At 46.0% G+C, this 25,852-nt stretch overlaps 1 protein-coding gene across 1 annotated transcript in view; it reads right to left on the bottom strand.

Annotated features, from left to right (window-relative positions):
- Positions 1-10,298: 10,298 nt before the first annotated feature.
- The window catches only part of KIF1B (kinesin family member 1B), a gene marked incomplete at its 5' end in the record, with an annotated part of 216,621 nt that continues 201,067 nt past the window's right edge, over positions 10,299-25,852 (bottom strand). The window contains 3 exons of the mRNA XM_089659005.1: positions 10,299-21,207; positions 25,229-25,347; positions 25,455-25,647. Of these exons, the coding sequence (XP_089515131.1) occupies positions 21,165-21,207; positions 25,229-25,347; positions 25,455-25,647 (355 nt within the window). The remainder of the gene's footprint in view (positions 21,208-25,228; positions 25,348-25,454; positions 25,648-25,852) is intronic.

Here is a 25,852-nt window from a genome sequence, read left to right as displayed (position 1 = left end):
ATCGCCGAGTAGGCGTGGCGCAGCCGTTACTCACCCTATGGAGTGGCACGGCGCCTCGCCAGGCAAGGAGACTACCAATCAGACCCGAGCAATCAACAGCTGAGCCCTTCACCCCTTCAGTGCCGGAGCGAGGGCCAATGATGACCCGGCATGAGTAGCAGAAAGGTGAGCGGAGCCAGGGGAGGGGCTAGACACCGGGCACCGCCCCCAAGTAATATACTATAATGATGAATGAGAGCCGCCCGAGTACAGCGTGCAGTAACCCCGCCCCCTCCGGGACCGCCCCCCTTCTGTGCCTCCTTCATCATTGTTACATTGTATCATGATAGAGGATACCTCCTCCACCAATCAGAACCGGGCCCAGGATCCCACCGAGATGAAAGGGGGACTCTGCAGGAGTACTGCTGTCCTCTGACCCGGATTCATGTCCCTGGATAATGATCCCCGGATGTGTCCTTGACGTGACACTGAACACTTCCCACATCCCGCCTTGTGTGGCCGTGTCTGTTCACATGGAGCCGGCGGTGTGCGCTGGAGAATGCCATAGAACCCCCATCATTCTACGGGGGATAGGAAAAGTCTTCACAACCCCAGTTATAATGTCAGATGTCTGCGATAGGAAAATGAGACAAAAATCAATCCTTTCAGGACTTTTCCACCTTTTAGCGCCCCCCCCCCCCCCATCCTGACCAGGACATTTTATGCATTACAGCGCTGTGTTACATTAAGTGACAATTGCGCGGTCATGCAGCACTGCACCCAAATGAAATGTACATCTTTTCTTTCCCCAACAAATGGAGCTTTCTTTTGCTGGCATTTGATAGCCTGTGCGGTTTTTATTTTTTGCACTATAAACAAAAAAAAAGCGACAATTTTGAAAAAAAAATATTTGAAAAAAAAATAACCTTTCATCATAAATTTAGGCCAAAATATATTCTGCTCCGTGTCTTTGCTGAAAAAAAATCCTGATACGTGTAAATTAATTGGTTTACGTGAAAGTTATAGTGTTTACAAGTGGCAGTATAGATACTGGGATTTTTTTTAATAATAATGGTGGCGACTGCGACGGTCATTCTGACACGGGGGGGGGACTGACATCCCCAGTGACACCAATACGGTGATCAGTACTTAAAAGAAAGCACTAACACTATACTAATGACAATGGGGAGGAAGGGGTTAACATGAGGAGCAAACAAAGGGTTAACTATGTGATGGGAGTGTTTTACTAGGGGGCGGAGGTATGTTCTTCACTGTAAGCGCACTGCTCAGAATGGCTCTGCTCAGCCATCCTGAGCAGTGTGCCCAGACTGATGGGGAGGACGATTGTTGGTAAACAAAGCAGCCCTCCTCTCTGTCGGTGATCGCCGCTAATCACCAGGCGCCGGCGGGTAATCTCCAGGCGGGACCTGGTGATTGACACCATTCCAATACATGTAAATAATTGGTTTATGTGAAAGTTATAGTGTCTACAACTGGCAACATATAGACTGGGATTTTTTTTTTTTTTTCTTACTAGGAATGGCGGTGATCAGCAACTTATAGCTGGGGGGGAACTGACTTGGTGTCCCCACTGACACTAATACAGTGATCAGTGCTAATAAAAAGCACTGACACTGTACTAATGGCTTAACATCTGGGGCGATCAAAGGGTTAACTGTGTGCTGTTTTACTATGGGGCGGTGTGTGTGCTTTCCAATTTAAGCACACTACTTTGTACTACTTTGTATGGCTGTGCTATGTAGAGCCATACAAAGCAGTGTGCAGGAGCTGACGGGAGAGATCTGTATTGTTTACATACAGACCTCTCCCCCGTTGGAGATACTTTGCGATCACCAGGTGCCGGTGGGGAATCAACGGCCGGTACCCAGCGATTGACAGGCGAGGCCTTCCTGCAATCCTCACGTCCAGAGCTGGTCTATGGGCATGATGACTTCAGTAACAGTCCATTCTCAATACCACTAGCAATGGTGGGGGGGGGGGGGGGTACCTGTCTGTGTAGTGTGGCAGGGTACCTGATTAACAAGACTGGCTTAATCACAAACATCACACATCAATCAAAATTGTTTTCACCTCCTTTCTCAGAGGTTATCCTAGGCATTGACCATTTCTAGTTCGCAGCACATTTAGTGTCCATGCTGAATAATTATTTGCAGCGTTGTGTCACACTCCATGCACTGTACTGCCATAACAAACCTCACAGATGTTTCAGAGTTTCCACTGCCAGTTATAGTATTGGCACGAAGAATCTGACAATTAATTGCCAACTTTGTATTTGTTCACACATATCGATCCCAGATAGAAGAAGAGGCCAAACCTAGAAGCCACTTCTCACTCTGAATTGTACAGGCTGGATGAGGCAATGTCGTCCAGTATTTTGTAATGACATTTCACATTGGCCTGTGTGTGCTAACGCCCTATAGAGGGAAGTAGTGGTGTTGTAATGGCTCATTTCATGTATGTTTCAGCAATCACTATGATCAAATCCTTTCATAAGGGCAGCATCCACTCTGAGGACAGAAACGTGTCTGGCACAAATACAGAACAATCACAGAGAAAAACCCCGATACAGTATAGCTTGTGAATTACTTCTAATGATTTACTGTATTTTTCGCTCCATAAGACGCACCTAGGTTTTAGAGGAGGAAACCAAGAAAAAAAATATTCTGAACCAATGGGCTGCGGACACAGTACAGGAGAGGACCAGAGACTGCGGACACAGTGCAGGGGACGACCAGAGACTGCGGACACAGTGCAGGGGACGACCAGAGACTGCGGACACAGTGCAGGGGACGACCAGAGACTGCGGACACAGTGCAGGGGACGACCAGAGACTGCGGACACAGTGCAGGAGACGACCAGAGACTGCGGACACAGTGCAGGAGACGACCAGAGACTGCGGACACAGTGCAGGAGACGACCAGAGACTGCGGACACAGTGCAGGAGCAGACCAGAGACTGCGGACACAGTGCAGGAGCCGACCAGAGACTGCGGACACAGTGCAGGAGCCGACCAGAGACTGCGGACACAGTGCAGGAGCCGACCAGAGACTGCGGACACAGTGCAGGAGACGACCAGAGACTGCGGACACAGTGCAGGAGACGACCAGAGACTGCGGACACAGTGCAGGAGACGACCAGAGACTGCGGACACAGTACAGGGGACGACCAGAGACTGCGGACACAGTGCAGGAGACGACCAGAGACTGCGGACACAGTGCAGGAGACGACCAGAGACTGCGGACACAGTACAGGAGACGACCAGAGACTGCGGACACAGTGCAGGAGACGACCAGAGACTGCGGACACAGTACAGGAGACGACCAGAGACTGCGGACACAGTACAGGGGACGACCAGAGACTGCGGACACAGTGCAGGAGACGACCAGAGACTGCGGACACAGTACAGGAGACGACCAGAGACTGCGGACACAGTACAGGGGACGACCAGAGACTGCGGACACAGTACAGGAGACGACCAGAGACTGCGGACACAGTACAGGGGACGACCAGAGACTGCGGACACTACAGGAGACGACCAGAGACTGCGGACACAGTACAGGGGACGACCAGAGACTGCGGACACTACAGGAGATGACCAGAGACTGCGGACACAGTACAGGGGATGACCAGAGACTGTGGACAGTACAGGAGATGACCAAACACTGAGGACATAGTACAGGAGATGACCAGAGACTGCGGACATAGTACAGGAGATGAAGAGAGACTGCAAACCTTCTGGGAGTGGGTACCTGAATTTGACAGGTACCCGCTTCCCCATAGTGGGCACCCGGCTGTGAAGCCGCAAGCTGTCACAGCCGGGTTCCCACCCTAAAGATGCCAGTGCCATCGACGGGGGGAATACTGGGCCAGCAGCTCCATATTCGCTCCGTAAGACACACAGACATTTCCCCTCAGCTTTTTGAGGGAAAAAAGTGCATCTCATGGAGCAAAAATACGGTAGGTCTTATTTAGATGTACGCATGTACACAGAGCTGTGTTTTTGTGGCACAAGACAGGTTCTCTTCCATGAGTCATCATGTGCTCCCTGTGTGAACTGACCTATTATTTGTATACAGACTTCCAATCTGATTTTCCATTCGGAGTCTATAGAGTTAACAGCCATTGACCAAGACTTGCTAATACCTGTTGCCAAAGCAGCAGAACACGGTACATGCATGTTTGATGCACTGCAATTTATTCCTTTGGGTTTCCCAACACAGTAAAATGCACAAAAAAAACCCCATGCTATTGTACTGCGCCAACCGACACTAGGAGGGTCATTTACTAAAACTGGAGAGTGCAAAATCTGACATCTTACTAAAATACGTAAAAAAAAAAAAAAAAAAAATCACTTGCATCTATTATTATCATTTATTTTTTGCAAAGGGTGGACTTGGTTGCAACACAGCATCTGGTGTGCCATGCAGTCTGGCCAAGATCAGCGCACCAAACTTGCGTCCAGGAGTAGATTATACCGGTGTTTTAAACGCTTGTAAACGTGGTTAACCGCGTTTATAAGCGTTTGCGTTCAGAAGCGTTTTTTAACTGTTCCATGTCCAGAGTCTTTTTTTCATCATCAGAAATGCATGCGAAGCGTTTTCCATGTAATGGACCCGATACACCAGCGCAGTCAGTTCCAGGTTTCGCATGAAGGAAACAATGGTAGAACGCGCCGCATTATCCTCATGATGGGATCCATAGTGAATACAACCAGAAAAGACAGGTCATCTCAACCAGGGGCGGACTGACAACTCATGGGGCTCCTGGGCAATAGTGGATCATGGGGCCCCTGTGTTCTTGCCCAAACGCAAAAAAGCCTATGAAAAAGGTACCAGGGGCATCTCATGGGGCCCCCTACTTACCCCGGGCGCTCGGGAAGTGCCCGAGTTTCCAAATGGTCAGTCCGCCCCTGATCTCAACACATACTGCTCTCTCTGCTTCTGCTCTCTCTATTCCTCTCAAAATGTCTGAAATAGTTAATTATTTACTATTTTTCAGTGCCTTCTGGGCATTTTGGAAGGTCTCCGGATGTTATCTTTTAAAAATGCTTCTAAAACGCAAAACTCACATAAACGGGTATGCAAACGCGGCTAAACTGACGGTTTTTAACCTACGTTTTCCATCAGTTTCCATCGTTCAGAAGGGTTTTCCAAATGCCCCTTGTACATGGAGCCCTTATACTGCAGGTAAACAGACACATGCAAACACACCCTAAGGCCCCCTGCACATGGGACCATCCAGCTGCAGCACATCTCTCTTGGCATTTTAGTGCGCTCATGAAAGATCTTTGTCCCGGAACATACAGGCTGCTGAATGCAGGTACCACTTGGTACATTGTTCAGCCCCATCCAGCTGCAGCCTGCCATAGACTTTGACAGGCTGGGTGCTGCACCTCTCCCTCCCAGACACACTAAAATGCCGGAAGGGATGCACTACAGCTAAACAAGCTAAAACAGCACCAGAAACAGATTTACTAAAACTGGAGCACTCAGAATCTGGTGCAGCTGTGCATGGCAGCCAATCAGCTTCTAACCTCAGCTTGTTCAATGAAGCTTTCACAATAAAACCTGGAAGCTGATTGGTTTCCAAGCAGAGCTGCGCCACATTTTGCTCTCATCCGTTTTGGTAAATCAGCCCCAATAGGAGATAGCTGGGCAAGTTGGGCTAGTGAGTTCTGGAGGACGGGAGAGGCTCTGGAGAAGTCCTGGAGGTGAGCATTGCTTTGGCAATAAAACCTGGAAGCTGATTGGTTTCCAAGCAGAACTGCACCAGATTTTGCCGTCATCTGTTTTGGTAAATCGGCCCCAGTAGGAGATAGCTGGGCAAATTGGGCTAGTGAGTTCTGGAGGATGGGAGAGGCTCTGGAGAAGTCCTGGAGGTGAACATTGCTTTGACAATAAAACCAGGAAGCTGCTTTGACAATAAAACCTGGAAGCTGATTAGTTTCTATGCAGAGCTGCACCAGATTTTTCTCTCATCTGTTTTGGTAAATCGGCCCCAGTAGGAGATAGCTGGGCAAGTTGGGCTAGGGAGTTCCGGAGGATGGGAGAGGCTCTGTAGAAGTCCTGGAGGTGAGCATGGGAGCATTGCTTTGGCAATAAAATCTGGAAGCTGACTGGTTTCCATGTTGAGTTGCACCAGATGTTGTACTCTCCAGTTTTAGTAAAAAAACCCCCCAATTCCTCGCAGCCACCATAAGCTTCCCCTGGGACCCAAGATCAGAGTCTGCCGACACATGGTGATCAAGCGTGACACAGGAGGCCCACTGGAACAATTTAAAATTGGTGATAAAAGTGGTTCTAAATCAGAACGATCCTTAGACTAGATTTTTACCACGATATTTTGAACACATTTGTGGTTGCGGTCACTTTAAGTGATCAGCTGGTTTGTGTTCATAGAGGAGATGGAACATATTTAGCCAGGACCCCACAGTGAAGCCAACACCTCCATGTGCTGGTTGCTGTACGTGATCCCAGGCGTCTCGCTGTGCTCCCGGCTGGCAGGGTGGAGATCTACAAATCTGCTGAGTCAAAATGACTTAATAAACGAGCTGGACACATTCCATTCTGAGCAGCAAATCCCCACATTGTGTGGCAACATGTACACATCTGACTCTCAATGCCGCCTATTAACCCTCTACATGGAAAATATCTCTATACAGGCCAATGGGCCTGAACACCCAGGTAATAGGAAAGCCTGTATGGAGAAAAAGATGGAGGATGCGATCACTAATCTGCCTCTGAAAACGCTACTTGCCTGACTTCAAGGCTTTCTGGATCACTAAGCTTAAAGCGTTACTAAACCCACAACAGTACAATCAGTCTGTAGATGCAGTAAAGCATGCTTGTTATACTCACTGTGGAACCTAAGGGGTTAATACTCTGCATTGTGTAAAAAGACTGTTTGATCCTGTCTTCTCTGATCCTCCCCTTCTTATTGCCTGATAAGACATATCCTGTGGAGTCACTTGAGAGAGTGCATGTGATCAACACAGGGACATCAGCACTGTCCAGACAGTGGTCAGGGGTTCTGCATCTTCCTAGAGCAGAATGAAAACTCCTCCTACAAGCTTTAACAAGCAATCTGCTGGACACTGATAGAAGTCACAAGACTGTTCTAACTGCTGATGAGAAAAGGTATTTAGCAGTTTATATTTACTAAAATAATTGTATTTCCATGTGCTGCGTACTGTGGGAGAGCGAATATAGTGAATGCAGGGTCCGGGGAGAGCAGCTATAGTGAATGCAGGGTCCGGGGAGAGCGGCTATAGTGAATGCAGGGTCCGGGGAGAGCGGATATAGTGAATGCAGGGTCCGGGGAGACCAGATATAGTGAATGCAGGGTCCGGGGAGACCGGATATAGTGAATGCAGGGTCCGGGGAGACCAGATATAGTGAATGCAGGGTCCGGGGAGACCGGATATAGTGAATGCGGGGCCTGGGGAGAGCGGATATAGTGATTGCAGGGTCCGGGGAGAGCGGATATAGTGATTGCAGGGTCCGGGGAGAGCGGATATAGTGAATGCAGGGTCCGGGGAGACCAGATATTGTGAATGCGGGGTCCGGGGAGACCGGATATAGTGAATGCGGGGTCCGGGGAGACCGGATATAGTGAATGCGGGGTCCGGGGAGACCGGATATAGTGAATGCGGGGTCCGGGGAGACCGGATATTGTGAATGCGGGGTCCGGGGAGACCGGATATAGTGAATGCGGGGTCCGGGGAGACCGGATATAGTAAATGCGGGGTCCGGGGAGAGCGGATATAGTGAATGCGGGGTCCGGGGAGAGCGGATATAGTGAATGCGGGGTCCGGGGAGAGCGGATAAAGTGAATGCGGGGTCCGGGGAGAGCGGATACAGTGAATGCGGGGTCCGGGGAGAGCGGATACAGTGAATGCGGGGTCCGGGGAGAGCGGATACAGTGAATGCGGGGTCCGGGGAGAGCGGATACAGTGAATGCGGGGTCCGGGGAGAGCGGATACAGTGAATGCGGGGTCCGGGGAGAGCGGATACAGTGAATGCGGGGTCCGGGGAGAGCGGATACAGTGAATGCGGGGTCCGGGGAGAGCGGATACAGTGAATGCGGGGTCCGGGGAGAGCGGATACAGTGAATGCGGGGTCCGGGGAGAGCGGATACAGTGAATGCGGGGTCCGGGGAGAGCGGATACAGTGAATGCGGGGTCCGGGGAGAGCGGATACAGTGAATGCGGGGTCCGGGGAGAGCGGATATAGTGAATGCGGGGTCCGGGGAGAGCGGATATAGTGAATGCGGGGTCCGGGGAGAGCGGATACAGTGAATGCGGGGTCCGGGGAGAGCGGATACAGTGAATGCGGGGTCCGGGGAGAGCGGATACAGTGAATGCGGGGTCCAGGGACAGCGGATACAGTGAATGCGGGGTCCGGGGACAGCGGATACAGTGAATGCGGGGTCCGGGGAGAGCAGATACAGTGAATGCCGGGTCCGGGGAGAGCAGATACAGTGAATGCGGGGTCCGGGGAGAGCAGATACAGTGAATGCGGGGTCCGGGGAGAGCAGATACAGTGAATGCAGGGTCCGGGGAGAGCAGATACAGTGAATGCAGGGTCCGGGGAGAGCAGATACAGTGAATGCAGGGTCCGGGGAGAGCAGATACAGTGAATGCAGGGTCCGGGGAGAGCAGATACAGTGAATGCAGGGTCCGGGGAGAGCAGATACAGTGAATGCAGGGTCCGGGGAGAGCAGATACAGTGAATGCAGGGTCTGCATTCACTGGCAGTCGCCTTATATCTCTCAGGAAAGATTTCTTTTAGTCGTGTAAAATTTACCTTAAAACGCATTTCGATGTGACTGTTGTGTTTTTAGATGTCTGGTCCTGCTTTGTGTCTATTTCATGACCTGGTTACTGAATCTTTCCTTCTGCCTTCATTTTATAAAACTGCTCTCTGCAAACCTGCTGAGACAAAGATAGTTACGAGATAAGCCACCTATATTCTTTGTGATCAGTCTAGGTACACTGGCAGACATGCTGTATTGCAGTACTAAACTGGAAGCACAGTATACATTTGGGACTGTCTTCTTGTACATATAGAACAGGAAGTATAAATGAAATCAAGTTTTAAAAGATTGGAATAAAATAATGTATGTGCCGGACTGCAGAATAAACTATAAATGTGTACTAAACCACTGTGTCTTGTGTGATATTGTGCAAATATATGACAAAGTATATCGAATCAATCAAAATGAAAAATAAAAATAGCACTAATCCACCAATGTCCAAACAGTCCCATATAGTGAATGATGTCCTCATGCACTTCCAATCCACTCTGCTGATGATTCGTACTTCTAAGTGCAATCCTCATATAGCATGTGAGCCCAGAATCCCGGAGCTGCAAACACCCAAGTGCAATCCTCATACAGCATGTGAGCCCAGAATCCCGCTGCTGCAAACACTCAAGTGCAATCCTCATACAACATGTGATCCTGGAGCTGCAAATACTCAAGTGCAATCCTCATACAGCATGTGAGCCCAGAATCCTGCTGCTGCAAACACTCACGTGCAATCCTCATACAGCATGTGAGCCCAGAATCCCAGTGCTGCAAACACTCTTCGGTGCAATCCCCATACAGCACGTGAGCCCAGAATCCTGCCGCTGCAAACACTCACGTGCAATCCTCATACAGCATGTGAGCCCAGAATCCCAGTGCTGCAAACACTCTTAGGTGCAATCCTCATACAGCACGTGAGCCCAGAATCCTGCCGCTGCAAACACTCACGTGCAATCCTCATACAGCATGTGAGCCCAGAATCCCGGAGCTGCAAACACACAAGTGCAATCCTCATATAGCATGTGAGTCCAGAATCCCGGTGCTGCAAACACTCTTAGGTGCAATCCTCATACAGCGTGTGAGCCCAGAATCCCGGTGCTGTCTAAATTGTCCCTAGTATGTGTATGTATGAATGTGAGTTAGGGACCTTAGATTGTACACTCCTCCGGGGATTAGGGACCTTAGATTGTACACTCCTCGGGGGGTTAGGGACTGATGTGAATGTACAATACATATGTAAATTGATGGCGCTATAGAAGTACCTGAAATTAATTTTAAAAAACAAGTAAGCTTTGGCATGATTGGCTTAAAACTTACACAGGCCTTTCCTTACTCTAGCATGCACATGGGGTGGCAGGAAAATGAAGAGGGCAAGCAGAGAGGTTTGGGCTAGTAAAGGATCCAAGTAGCCGGAATGACACTAGCCAATCACAGACTGATTTGACTTGCTGCCCGACGTCCCTGTACAAAGCCATGAAGACAGGAGTCAGCAGTCTGTTAATGCACAGCTTGAACTTTTATTGTTAGATCCCGTTCACTAACATTTTCAGTGGTGCAAGGTTACCATACACAGTTATATATAGATTTATCTGCATTGCACATCTAGGCTATACAGCAAAATGGATCAGAATTAGTACAAATACATGAAATATATTTACATTTTGTATACTCAAGCCCACATATCCGATTATATTTACAAAATAAAACACAGAAAAAATTAAAAACCATGACAGGAGTATTTTTTTTTTTTTTTTTTTGTATTGCGGCATGATGACCCTGCGCTGTGAGTTTTTCTGTCGAAGAGCGGTCTGTGCACCTCTGCCAGGTTAGAGAAGCAATGGCTCGGTCCTAATTGACTCCTTTTGTTGAATGCAACCATGTGTCGTAGTGGTAATTGAAGGAGTTGAAGAGTCCCTGCCAGGCATTCTGCGAAGAAATCCAATTTTCGTAAGAAAACCATCTCACGAACTTTGGATTGCATCTGAAAATGTCTGCCGGTTCATGCACTGGTCTATTCTGCTGAAATGACCCGGAGGCGTAGTACTTTTCAGGGAACACTAGGAATGTAAAAGGTGCTTTATTTAATTCAACAATGTCAACTTTGGTCCAATGAAATGCTTTGAGTCTAGCAAGTTTAAAACAAAATTGTTCTCCGCTCGGGCATTGCATGATATTTATGACAGATGCAAGCTAATACAATATAAACGGCTGGAATTGCGCCATTAAATTGCATCACCCATAAGAGGTTCAGCATTATCTCCTTACAAATTATGGGTGTTCGGCTCACAGCAGACAGATCTCAAATCTCCTACCTATCTGGGGGCAAACAAAAGTGCCTCAGTCTGGTCTATATGACTGCAAAAGGCATAATCAATTGCAGGGTTCTGATAAAGTTTGCCACATGTGCATGCACAGATTTTACTGGCCTATGGCCTGTTTCACTCGGACTTCAGCTTGTATAGGAGCAGTGTGAAGAGCAAGCATTGACAAAGCATTTGCAGAGCTTTTCGCAAGCTTTTAAAGTACCGTTCAGCTCCAGTTTGTAAATGCTGAACACAGATCTTAATGGGAGTGCTGATTGCCACTTTAAGTAAGCTGCTAGCAGGCTTCACCGCTTCTTGAAACTTTTTGAAAGCCTGCTAAAGCTTGCTAGCAGCTTGCTTAAAGTGGCAATCAACACTCATATTAGGATCCACGTTCAACTTTTTTTTTTTTAAATAAAAACAAGAACAAAAAGCAGAACATATGAACAGAAATGAACTGCAAGAAGGCATGACATCATATCATGTAGTACACAATTATACAAATTAGTTTCGGAGCAAATTCAGTAGTATAATCACAACATTATTCTGCAAAAAGCATTTATATATTAAAACGTTTACAATCCGCAGGTACAAATGTCAAGGTAGATATAAAGAAGTGTATGAGCAGAAGAAAATGAAAAGCTAGTAGAGAAAGCATGAGAGTAACAATAGTAAGAGCAGATCTATCTCTGTGAGAGGTGTCAAGAAGTCACCGGCATGGCCCACACGTTCAACATTTACAAACTGAAGTTAAATGGTACTTTAAGGGCTGGTTCACACCAGATGCAGCCGGGTGCTTTTTTTTTCTGTATCAAAAATGCATGCACGGTATTTCCTATGTATTCCAATGGCCCTGGTTCACATCTGTGCGGCCGTGTTTTGCACGGGCATGAGAGCCCATTCATTTGAATGGACTCCCGTGCCATGCAGGGAAGAAGTCCTTGCACTTCTTTGGAAAACGCAGCAGGAACGGCAACCTCGGTTCCCCGTACGGTTGCGTTTTCCAGTGCCGGCGGCGTGCCATGAGAACTAATGGCACCCGCCCGCGGGTCCGCATTTCTCTGTGCGGGTGTTTTTCGTGCGGCACCACACATGCAGATGTGAACCTAGCGTCACACCAGTGCAGTCAGTTCCAGTGTGCTCCAATGCAGAAAAAAAGTAGAACACGCTGCATTTTTTTCTGCACAGAACTGTACTGGAACATAGAAAATGCATCCAAAATGCACCGGAATGGAGCGTGGTATGAACTATAAGCAAAAACGCATCCGGAGTGCATTTTTGTAGGGTGAACTGGCCCTAAAACATCAACAAAGCTTGCTGAGAGATCTGCAAACGCCTTGCCAAAGCTCGCTGTTCAAACTGCTCTTATACAAACTGAAGCCCGTGTGAAACAGGCCCGTGTCATTCGTTTTGGTTTTGAAAACAGACATGAAATGCTCTCGCAGAAAGATAAATGGAGATTTATCAGCATCTATTACATAGTCTGGCTGGAAAAAAAAAAGACAAATGTCCATCCAGTTCAACCATTAATTGTGCTGATGAAATTGTTTAGCAAACGGGGGCTCCGTTAATTGTTGTGAGCTAAAAGGGGATTGAAAATGAAACTTGCATATATGTATATATATATACGATGTAGATAAAGTTCAAATTGCAAAGTGCAATAACCCTCCACCGCAGACAGTAAAAGATGTGCTTAAAAACATACCTGCTTTGATGAATATGTTGACCCAACTCTGGTTCAAGTTATTTGACCAAATGGCAAGGCAGAGGACACCTGGGCTCAGCTGAAGTGATGGTAAAAGGAAGCAGCTGGTTGGGCGGCTCTACCTAGACATCAGTGACCCAACCCAACTGGGATCACATGACCAATGCCTTGGTATCTGGATATGGAACTGATAAAGCAGGAGTTATACCTAAGGACACCTTTAACCATCTCTTGGCCTACTAGGGTTGAGTAAGGGGTGGTATTATTATATGTCAACTTGAAAGAATGGTTTAAATTGTTTTTTGATAAAGAAAAGAACACGATCCTAATACTAAATCTACATTTACTACAAATGGTTAATGTAAATGGGAGCTATAGGATCTGCAGGGACATATAATGAGGTTAAAGTGCCCATAGCTGTTAGAAGCAGCCATTTTACCCACTGAGCCACTCACTAAATGAAACATGCAAAGGAGCAGTCAAGCTGCAGTCTGGCACACGTGTTGACACCACTATCAACCATTTTTTTTTTGGCAGTCCAAGAATGACTTACGATGAACAGCCCCCCCGTGGGGTTTGCGCCATTTAATATACAAAAGACATGTTCATGTGTAACAGTTACTCTGCTCAAACCGTCCCTCAAAATACTACCTAAGCCCATCTAGCATCGGATGGACGCAAGCGGCAGGAACAAGGCTTTGTATCGGGCTTTGAGCTAATGATACGTTTTTTTTGGTCTTTATTAGTGATATTAAGTCATTCACAAAAAGAATACGTTTCCACATGTGCCCGGTAAATTTGCATGACAGCTCCCCGTTTTTTTTTTCCTTCTGAGACTTGTGCGTTATCAACATAGGTTTAAAAATAAAACATAGAGATTATTCATGGTTCGGAACGAGGAGAAATGACAGGTATGAATACATTCCAGTTAGACAGTTTAGATGGTGGATAACATGGCATAAACACACACATCGAAAGCTGAGTAGTAACTATTCCAGTTTTATATACATTCAGAGAACTTTCTGACCAGCAGTGAATGAGGAATGCCCCTGGAGATGCTTAAAACCTTCATTAAAGTAAATGCACTGGCCTTAGTGGTCCAAATGGTTAAAGGGGTATTCCACATCTGATGATATCTGTCAAATGGTTGTATACCTCTATGGCAGTTGTTTTCAACCTATGAGTCGTGACCCCTTTGGGGGTCGAACGACCCTTTCACAGGGGTCGCCTAAGACCACCAGAAAACATATTTCTGATGTGTAAAGAGCAGCTACTGTGTAGAAAGCAGCTGCTGTGTTGAAAGCAGCTACTCTGTTAAAAGCAGCTACTGCGTTGAAAGCAGCATATTGGAGGTAAAACGACACTCATGAATTATAATTACTGGGTAAATAATTTTATGGTTGGGGGTCACCACAACATGAGGAACTGTATTAAAGGGTCGCGGCATTAGGAAGGTTGAGAACCACTGCTCTACAGAATCTTAGATTGTAAGCTCCCAGGATCAGGGCCCTCCTATCCCTCTTGTATTGAACTGTATTGTTGCTGTATTGTCTCCCGTAATATTGTAAAGCGCTGAGCAAACTGTTGGCACCATAAATCCTGTATAATAATAATTTGCTAAATATATTTAGTTTGACTAGCAGCGTTTTGCCAGGGAAAAAAAAGGCCAAAAAGTTTGTAAATCTGTGTAACGGGTATCGGCACGTCAAGCACTTAGGCGTTAATTCATTTCATTGGTCAGAATAATGATTTATTCTGGCTGTTGAAATGAAAGAATGCTTGAGTGCTAAATGGGCAGCACAGTGGCTAAATGGTTAGCACTTCCGCCTGCCAGTACCAGGGTCCGTGGTTGGAATCCCAACCACGGCACCACCTGCATGTTTCCTCCGGGTACTCCGGTTTCCTCCCACACTCCAAAGACATGCTGCTAGGTTAATTGGATCCTGTCTAATTTGGCCCTAATATATGAATGTGAGTTAGGGACCTTAGATTGTACGCCCCTTGAGGGTCAGGGACTGATGTGAATGTACAATATATATGTAAAACCACTGCACCACCTGCCTGGAGTTTGCTTGTTCTCCCTGTGCCTGCGTGGGTTTCCTCCGGGTACTCCGGTTTCCTCCCACACTCCAAAGACATGCTGGTAGGTTAATTGGATCCTGTCTAATTTGGCCCTAATATATGAATGTGAGTTAGGGACCTTAGATTGTACGCCCCTTGAGGGTTAGGGACCTTAGATTGTACGCCCCTTGAGTAGGGACTGATGTGAATGTACAATATATATGTAAAGCGCTGCGTAAATTGATGGTGCTGTATAAGTACCTGAAATAATAAATAAATGCGCCTAGCATCAATGTATGTGAGTGTGTTGGCCTTAGCCACTGCCCACACCACACTGACGCATTTCACCATGCCCAATGGGATTTAGTCATCTCTATGAATAAGCACCGTTGGCGGGGTGAAATGCGTCAGAGGGCGTGGCTAGAGTCTACGCTTTCACTCATGCCTCGGGCCGGGTGAACGGCGTCTCACATTTCTTATACCAACACTTCTGGATCAGTGTAATCTGAGGTCCGTACCCCCCGTTCTGAGTTCAAGGGAAGCGCCTCGGGTTTGGATCGACACAAGTTTTCAAAGGTGGCACTAATGCAGATTTAGGTGTGTTTTTTTTCTGCCAAAATTCCGCTACTCCTGGACGCACTGGCAGTGTTTTTTCTTTTCCGCCTCTAAATGCAGAGACACATAGGCTAGCATGCAGGGGTATTTAGAGGCAGAAAAAAAAAAAACAGATGCCCCTAAATCCATATTCAAAAATTGTGTGAATGAGGCCTTTTGTTTTTTTATGCTTGACGCAACAATGCACTCAGGGTACAGAAGACACCTGACCCATTTTAAGTTACTGTCAAAGCTGGTATAAAACATTGCCATGTCATGATATGTATATGTAGGTGCTGGAGAGGGAGCGCTGCTAGTATAGGTGGGCAGCCTAAGTTACTTTCACACTGAAGAGTGTTTGAAGCGTTTTTGCGTTAAAAAAAGCGCCTGAAAAGCTCAAGAAAAATGCTTCCCTGTGTATGTGAATTATATCTATGTATGTTTATGTATGTTGTGCTTGCAGTGCGGTGTAAAAACTCCTGCTTGCAACATCTTTGGGGCATGTTTGGTGAGTTAAAAAAAAAAACGCCCCAAAAACACCTCTTCCCATTGAAGTCAATGTAAAATGCCTAAAAAATGCCTGAAAAGCGCCTCAAAACACCTCTGAGAAGAGTTTTTGGTGCAGTTTTTAAGTCACGTGTCCTTTAAAAAAAACGCTCAGAAAGCGCAGTAAAGACGCCTATGTGGTTTTTTTTGCGGTGGATCATTGTGAAAGTAGGCTAACAGAAGTCTTCTTCCCAGACTAATAGGGGTCCTACCCAGGGGGGGATGACAACTCATGGGGCACCCGGGGAATAGGGGATCATGGGGCCCGTGTCCTTGCCCAAACTCAAAAAGCCTATAAAGAGAGACAGACACCCATCTTCACAGCTCTGGACATCCCCGGGGATGAGAATTGGGCTCTACATACAACATCAAGCAGCCTGCAGCCTCTCTCAGATCCCACCAGGTTCCTATGGTGCGCGTGTACTTCTTCCATCCCTTCTTCTGGGGGGATGTGTGGCCCCCAGGGAGGGACTGACAACTCATGGGGCCCCCGGGCAATAGGGGATCATGGGGCCCCTATGTCCTTGCCCAAACTCAAAAAAGCCTATGAAAAAGGTACCAGGGGCATCTCATGGGGCCCCCTACTGACCCAGGGCCCTCGGGCTGTGCCCGAGTTTCCAAATGGTCAGCCCGCCCCTGGTCCTACCTTAATTCAACAGCCTAAAACCTATTAGAATGACTAACAATAAACTGTAAAGACCTTGCAGCCCTCGACGTATCATACATCCATACAGCGAGTGGCATCGTCATATACGATGAAAGATACATTTCATTTGCAACACCGGCATGTGTTACAACACAAATGCAATGCGCTACCAAAAAAATAGTTTCGATAGGGCAAGTAAAAATTGACAGATTAAAATCATCGATGAATAAAAGACCTCTTTAAGAAATTGTAACACTGATCCCTAGTAAGGTGCGACACCCCATTCAAAGCTCTTTTCTCCCTCATATTGTGTGCAATTAAACGCAGGCATAAATATACAGTACAAGAACACCTATAAACAAGGTAACATCCCTTTCAATTAGTAAACAAGTAAAAGTCGTCTTTGCTTTGAAATGAAGCCAAATTTCCAAATTTTAATCAAATCTTTTTTTTTTTTCTTCCTATTTTTGTAACAATAAAGGCAGTGGTTGTGTGTTGGCGTAACGATGACATAGAGTTTTATAATCACAAGGGGTCAGAGTTCTAAAAGGGTCTTAAAGAGAGATGACGGGCTTGTATCAGGCAGTTGATCTTACATAAGGACCAATAACACTACTTTTGGTAATCAATTTCTTGTTAGGCAGTGAAATTGTAATAAATTAGATGACCTCCAGGCCAGGGCCTATTTGCTATTGTTATCCGTGGCCTTGGAGTTGCTTGATCCCGTGCCTTAGAATGAAGATATTAGGTGTCGTGCACGTGGATCATTGTTGCGTTACTACAGTGTGTAAGTAATAAAACAAAGAGCGGTGAGGTATTTCTGCTTACAGCTTGGAATAAAGGCACAGGTGACACTGTTATTCTTGGGCTGCCTGCACACCAACATGCAAAATAAATGTAAGTCGTGAAGGAGTGCTTGGTTACAGTGAGTGATAGCATGAAAGGCTGTATTTTGTATCACATGGAATGCTATCAAGCGGTTTGCTAACAGATTGGATAACAATTAGGTAAAGCACAGGACATCCACTGGTACTAATGGGCAGGACATAAGTAAAGCGGAGGACATCCACTGGTACTAATGGGCAGGACAGAAGTAAAGCGGAGGACATCCACTGGTGGTAATGGGCAGGACAGAAGTAAAGTGGAGGACATCCACTGGCACTAATGGGCAGGACAGAAGTAAAGTGGAGGACATCCACTGGTGGTAATGGGCAGGACAGAAGTAAAGCGGAGGACATCCACTCGTACTAATGGGCAGGACATAAGCAAAGCGGAGGGCATCCACTGGTACTAATGGGCAGGACAGAAGTAAAGCGGAGGGCATCCACTGGTACTAATGGGCAGGACAGAAGTAAAGCGGAGGACATCCACTGGTACTAATGGGCAGGACAGAAGTAAAGCGGAGGACATCCACTCGTACTAATGGGCAGGACATAAGCAAAGCAGAGGGCATCCACTGGTACTAATGGGCAGGACAGAAGTAAAGCGGAGGACATCCACTGGTACTAATGGGCAGGACAGAAGTAAAGCGGAGGACATCCACTGGCACTAATGGGCAGGACAGAAGTAAAGCGGAGGACATCCACTGGTACTAATGGGCAGGACAGAAGTAAAGCGGAGGACATCCACTAGTGGTAATGGGCAGGACATACGTAAAATGGAACACATCCACTGGTGGTAATGGGCAGGACATACGTAAAATGGAGGACATCCACTGGTGGTAATGGGCAGGACATAAGTAAAACGGAGGACATCCACTGGTACGAATGGGCAAGACATGCGTAAAGCGGAGGACATCCACTGGTGGTAATGGACAGGACATAAGTCAAGCGGAGGACATCTACTGGTACTAATAAGCAGGGCATAAGTAAAGCGGAGGACATGTACTGGTACTAAGGCAGGACATAAGTCAAGCGGAGGAAATCCACTCGTACTAATGGGCAGGACATAAGTAAAGCGGAGGACATCTACTGGTAGCAATAAGCAGTCCCGCCCATTCAGAGCGCAGTGTGCATGCGCTGGTGACATCACTGGCTACTGCAGATGTGAATGTCTCCCATGTGAATGGTGCATGTTAGGAGATATTCAGTGTACCTACAGACTTATTATAGGCTTCCCTGTAGGTATAACTATAAAAGCGGACTTTACTACCACTTTAAGTAAATGAAAACAAAAACTTTAAAGAAAATATTTATTTGGGCACAGATTAATAGGTTCGGTGTGTTTTCCTTGAAGAAAAAAGGAAAACTGAAACCACAAAGCTGGCCAATCATTTTAAAACATACGTGTTGGAAAAGAAATGTTTGACTTTGGAGACCAGTCGGGCATGCTCATTGGGTTGGTTGGCCCATGGCACACCCTGTATATGGCGTTCCAGAGCTGGCTGACTCCTAGGCATACTGGTCACCAAGCCCAAAAAATTCAGTTCCAACAGACTCACCGAATCTTCATACCTCCTCCATCTGTTGGGGTTTCAGATTTTTGTTTTAGTAGATAAGTAATAAGGGAGCACAAGGATCAGGGAGGGGAATTTACTAAGAATGGAGTAGACAAAATCTGGAGCAGCTGTGCATGCCAACCAATCAACTTCTAGCTTTCATTTTCAAACCTTACAGTGGAACTTTAGTCAGAAAATTAAGTCCTGCTAGATCACTTCAGACTGGCCCCTTTTGCGGGTATAGCTATATAAAACATTCAAAGTAAGTTCCTATGCTGTTTAAAAAGCATGGAATACACTTTTTCACTCTGCTCTGCACATGCTCAGTTGCTCTCTAATTTTTAGCAGTGTACCACAAGCGTAGAGGCTGACCTGCTGACAGCCTAAAGATTTACTGCTGCTCAGGGGCTCTGGGCTTCAGCAACATGGCTGCTTCAAGCAAAAAGAAACAGGAGCAATGCTGGAGGCAATTTACATCACACACTAATTTTGGTAGCATAATATATGATGTGGAATGTATGTTCCTTGCTAAAGAAAGGTATACGTCAAGTTGTAATGGGTAAAGTTCTGCTTTCACTGAACAAGCTGAAGAAAGAAGATGATTGGTTGCCGTGCACAGCTGCTCCAGATTCCGTCTGCTCCAGTAAATTCCCAGAGTGTCCTAGCCATGTCGTCATTCTGTAGTGAGCTGATAGCGGAATTGGGGCACTTACAAGCTACCACTGTCTGTTATAATGGGAGGTATATATAAGGACAATATCCTTTTGGTAAATGTCACCGGCCCAACAAGTCATTGAAAAAGGTTGATATCCAGTGCAGTAACAAACAATGCTGAACATGTAGAAAATAATATGAAAATATATATTATTTAGGGTGATGTATTCATGTGATCAGGAAATCTCAAGGTCACTCAAAGCAAAGACTGTAAACTTTTTTTTTTTTTAAATCAATATATAAATATATGTAGAAATATAGTTGAATCCACCCTATTATTATCGAAGTGGTGCGCAGGTTTTTTTTTTTTATAGGAACCTGCCAAGAATGGGTTATTGGAGATGAAGCTCTCGTGGTCACATGACTCCTCCCTGTCCTGAAAACAGCCCAGTTTGGTAAAAAGGCGCAGCGGTCGGCCCAGCACTTTGGAGCACCCACAAACAACTTTCAGAACTTTTATGCCTGAGACAGTCGAAGGAATAAAATGGTTGCCATATTGTTTTCCTGCTCATTTTGATCCGTGTGACTTCCTAATGACAAAAATAAAAAAAAAAAACAAACAAAAACAAGATAAGCAGCATTTTTCCTTCATCCTTAAAACCCCAAAGAAAAAAAAAAATTCCCTTCAATTTTTTTTTTCTTTTGTGCAGTAAGATAAACCCCAATGGCGAAGGGCATTCTTGTCTGAGTCTCTATGTTGTTCTTTGCAGCACGCGAGGTTGGCCGTACCGCAGATAAGAACAGCGCCACATGCCGCTCTGCCCAGCCGTTAAGCGTAGCGATAGCAATGAAGTCCCTGGGCAAGGAGAATTTGAATGTGAGGTTTGGAATTTGCCACCGCCCAGCCATGACACCCATCACACCCCATTGCAGAGCAGGGCTGGAACCACGGTGGTAGTAGAAGAGACAGAGAAAGCTTTAAAAGGGGGACCTCCTGCCCTCCCCAGGATCATTAGCAGCAGGTTGGGGGGGAGGGGGTTAAGGAGGACAGGAACATCTCAAAGAGAGCCTGAAGGTTCCAGAAATTTCACAAAACCAATGACAAATAAAAAAGGAAAAAATGCAAAAATAATGCATCTTCTGACAGATGGACTACACTACAGACACTAGAAACTGCTAGGATGGGGCTGGAAGAGGGGGAAGGGGACATGTCCAGAAGAAAAGAGGGGAGTTAGAAGTCCGTTTCTCTCTGTCTTTTCTTCTTGTTCGGCCACATGCGACGACTTGGGTTTGTTTTGAGCACAGACAGAAGAGGAGGCGGGAGAAAGCCACAGGTTTACAGACAAGAGAAACAGTTAAGAATCACAAAAAGGGAGGTAACACTTCATATCTGGAGGAGAGGGGTGGAGCTGCTCAGTACTGGATGGTGAGAGAGCGGCATCGCGCTAATTTTGACCTGTAGGATAGACAAACAGGAGTTAGGATTCTTTCTCACAATTTCTATTTATCTGAAAGAAAAAAAAAAGACTCCTAATTTGAAGTCTCAGGGCCCCACTTATGAAGCTGTAGTATGGTTTTAGCATGGCTGTACCGCTGCTTAAAGTGTAAGGTCACCTTTATTTCAGAATAAATGAAAAGGTGAACTAGCACTTACACCCTCCCCACCCCCCAGTCCCCGCCGTACTTACCTCCGTGGGTGATGAGCGGTCAATGCCCATGCAGCCGATGCTGCAGTCTGGGAATTTGAATTCCCCAATCATCCCCCTCTTCTTTCTGCAGGGCTTCCAGGATGGATCAGAGGGATTCTGATTGGTCAGCACCAAGACAGAGGATTGATCTGATCCACCCTGGAAGCCCTGCAGAAAGAAGGGAGATTTAAAATACCTGGACAGGGGCGGACTGACCATTTGGAAACTTGGGCACTGCCCGAGGGCCTGGGTCAGTAGGGGGCCCCATGAGATGCCCCTGGTACCTTTTTCATAGGCTTTTTTGAGTTTGGGCAAGGACACAGGGGCCCCATGATCCCCTTATTGCCCGGGGGCCCCATGAATTGTCAGTCCGCCCCTGTTCCTGGACTTCTACACCGGTTGCCTAGGCACTAACAGCTCATCACTCAGCGAGGTAAGTAAAAAGAGAACTGGGGGGTAGGGAGAACATAGGGTCACTTTTTTTTCTGAAAAGGTAAGCTAACCCTTTATTAAAAAAAAAAGCAAAAAACAAACAAAAAAAAACACCTTACAATCCTAAAACACACCAATGTGATTTACAAATGTGCATTGCACTATTCTTGCTTTGGGTGAAATTTGTGCCAACTACATATACAGCCCAAACTTTTTTAAGCTTTGGATAAAGAAGGGAAATGGCTAACCCCCCCCCCCCCTTTTTTTTTTTGCAGGCTGTATACTGTTGTTGAGATTTCCCTTCACTTCCTGTTCTGGTGACACCACAGGATGTGAGTTGAAATCACTCTAAAGTAGGAGAAAATCCCTAGGACAGCAAATAAATCCACAAACAGACCAGAGGCGCCAAACACTTGGTAGACTTGTATAAACACAGTTAAGAACCCCACAGTCCTGCGCTGCTAGCAATCCACTGGAGAAATTGGAACCATGAAAAAAACCTGTATGCTGCGCACTAGTGTTGGCAGGGGTGGCAGTAAACATCAATGATAGGAGGAAGTAGTGTATTTAGATTTTGTGCTGCCCTAGGCAACACAAAACTGTTGAGCCCCCCCTCTCCCCAGTGAGAGAGCGAGAGAGTTCAATAAGTGTGTGTATATATGATTCTCTCTCTCCCCCCCTCTCTCTCCCTCTTTCTTTCTCTCTCTCTTCCTTCCTATGTGCAGTCCCATACAATCTGTCAGTGATCAGTGTCACTGTAATGTACTGGATGGATGACAGGAGGGAAAGCCCACAGAAGGCAACACATCTCACCTCCTCCGGGCTCTTTCATCTCCACCACTTCTCCTCTCCCTGCTCCATTCTGTTCCTTGGTCCTGGCTAGTCAGCTGCTGGAGGGAGAGGTACACGATCGTCGCTCTGCAACTGCCCTCCCCCACACCCCACAAGATCGATCTTCCTGCTGACGCTGCTCAAAAGGTCCCTTCTTCTGGGGGGCGGTGCCGCCTCCCTAAAAATTGCTGCCTTGTTTGCCTCATGGTAGATACACCCTGATGGGAGGTAAATGGAATCTCACTTCCAAAATGTCCACAGATAAATGTCATTTATTCAGCAACCATAGTAAGAAGTAATTGGTTAAAACAAGGTCACATCCAGAACTGTGTACACCCAAATTAGCCCAGCAACTTGTATTGGAGATGGACATCAGGGAACACATACCAGCCTTAGGAAAAACAAAGGCAGTGAAACCATCGATATGCTCTACAGATGTAAAGACTATGGGATTGGAGCCGGTCTTTACATCTGTGGAATATTGGTGGCATTTATCTATGGACATTTTGGAAGGGACCACAATAGCCTACACTGGTGTGCAGCTTAAAGGTTTGTTCTAATCTGTAGGATAGGTATCTCTATTGGAAGATTTTTCCCTCATCTCCGCTTCAAGTGAAAACTGTATACAGTTTCAAGAAAAAGTATGTGAACCCCTTGGGATTACGTGGAGTTTTGCATGAATTGGGCATAAAATGTGCTGTGAACGTCATCTAAGTCACAACAATAGAAGAACACAGTCTGCTGAACATAATACTACACAAACATTAGATGTTGCCATGGTTTAATTGCACATAACATGTAAACATTCACAGTGCAGGGAGGAAAAAGTATGTGAACCTTTGGGCTTAATAACTGGTTGACCCTCCTTTGGCAGCAATAACCTCAACCAAACGTTTCCTGTAGTTGCAGATCAGACCTGCACAACGATCTGGAGTCATTTTGGACCACTCCTCTTCACAAAACTGTTTCAGTGTAGCAATATTCTTGGGATGTCTGGTGTGAATCGCTCTCTTAAGGTCATGCCACACCATTTCAATCGGGTTGAGGTCAGGACTCTGACTGGGCCACTCCAGAAGGCGTATTCTGTGCTTTTGCAGCCACTGTTTTGTTGAATTACTTGTATGCTTTGGGTCATTGTCCTGTTGCATCACCCATCGTCTGAGGAGCTTCAGTTGGCGGACAGATGGTCATACGTTTTCCTGCAAAATGTCTTGATAAACTCTGGAATTCATTTTCCCATCAATGACAACAATCCGTCCAGGCCCTGAGGCAGCAAAGCAGCCCCAAACCATGATGCTCCCTCCGCCATGTTTTACAGTGGGGACGAGGTTTTGATGTTGGTGTGCTGTGCCTTTTTTTCTCCACACATAGTGTTGTGTGTTCTTCCCAAACAACTCAATCTTGGTTTCATCTGTCCACAGTATATTTTGCCAGTAGTGCTGTGGAACATCCAGGTGCTCTTTTGCAAACTTCAAACCTGCTGCAATATTCTTTTTGGACAGCAATGGCTTCCTCCGTGGTGTCCTCCCATGTACTCCATTCTTGTTTAATGTTTTCCTTATTGTAGATGTGTCAACAAAAATGTTAGCATGTGCCAGAGATTTCTGTAGGTCTTTAGCTGACACTCTGGGATTCTTCTTTACCTCATGCAGCATTCTGCACTGTGCTCTTGCAGTCATTTTTACAGGACGACCACGCCTAGGGAGAGTAGCAACAGTGCTAAACTTTCTCCAATTGTAGACAGTCTGTCTTACCGTGGACACATGAACATCAAGGCTTTTGGAGATACTTTTGTAACCCTTTCCAGCTTCATGCAAGTAAACAAATCTTGATCGTAGGTCTTCTGAGAGCTCTTTTCTGCGAGGCATGGTTCACATCAGACAGTGCTTCTTGAAACCAGTAAACCCAAAACAGGTGTGTGTTTTTTAAGGGCAGGACAGCTGTCAGCAACACATCCAATATCATCACACTGATTGGAGTCAAGGTTGGCTCACTCTTGGCTCCAATTAGCTCTGGGAGAAGTCATTAAGCTAGGGCCTCACATACTTTTTCCTCCCTGCACTGTGAATGTTTACATGTTATGTGCAATTAAACCATGGCAACATCTAATGTTTGTGTAGTATTATGTTCAGCAGACTGTGTTCTTCTACTGTGACTTAGATGACGTTCAGAGCACATTTTATGCCCAATTCATGCAAAACTCCACGGAATCCCAAGGGGTTCACATACTTTTTCTTGCAACTGTAGTTTTGGATTTCCCATCATTGTAATCCAGTGACAGTGGTCACCAGGACAAACAAAAAAAGTTTCAGCTTCAGATACATTTTAATTAGGCACAGAGTGTGCAATAACGCCACAATTTGATATTGAGTGTCAAAATGCGATTGTTCAGCTGTTGCTACCTAAAGAACAAGTGTTGAAATAGTGAAAAACCAAAGCTGTTCATGACTCCCTTCCCTTCATTCTGCCTCGTGCTCTTATATAGCTGCTGAAATATTAAAAACAATGTCCTTCATCTGGACTCACCGTATTGTACCAGCGAGCAGAGGGTTGAAGGCGTAAAGCCAGTCGTTCATATCTTTATCGTTGATAGCTTGCAGAAGGATCCCACGGTGCTTAGTGACCACAGCAAATATATTCGGACTCTGTTAAATAAGACAAAACATATACAATAAACATAAGTGAATATACATTCATTGAAGAAAGGTACAACACATAGAACTGAGAAGACAATACCAACATCTAAACAGACCTTAACCATAGCCTGCTGGTCCTCGCTGTACTCAACCTGGGCGGTGGACAGGTTAATAAGGCCTCTTTCCACAGGATCCTTATCGCTGTTGTAGATGAAGACGTATGGGCGGCGTACGACTACGTAGTGCTTGGCCCATGAATGGGAATGAGGCTCCTTGAAGTTCAGGTAACCCTTTTTGGAGACCACCGAACTGTGGAGGAAAAGGATGTAATGAAAAATTTTGACTTTTTTTATCACACATATACAGAAATCAATATCACATAACATTAACCAGGAACCAGTAGAACTCCACATTCTTGTGTGACATCATCATATCACCATACACTCACTAAGAATTTAAATAATTACCGCGCTCTAATACCATCAAAAAGTGCAGACAAAAAAGTGCAAAGTGC

Source organism: Staurois parvus, unplaced genomic scaffold (assembly GCF_062004578.1).
Source record: "Staurois parvus isolate SC_StPar_1 unplaced genomic scaffold, SC_StPar_1.0 ptg001122l, whole genome shotgun sequence".
Taxonomy (NCBI): Eukaryota; Metazoa; Chordata; class Amphibia; order Anura; family Ranidae; genus Staurois; species Staurois parvus.
The sequence above is the reverse complement of the archived record's forward strand: the minus strand, read 5'-3'. Positions and strand labels throughout refer to the sequence as shown.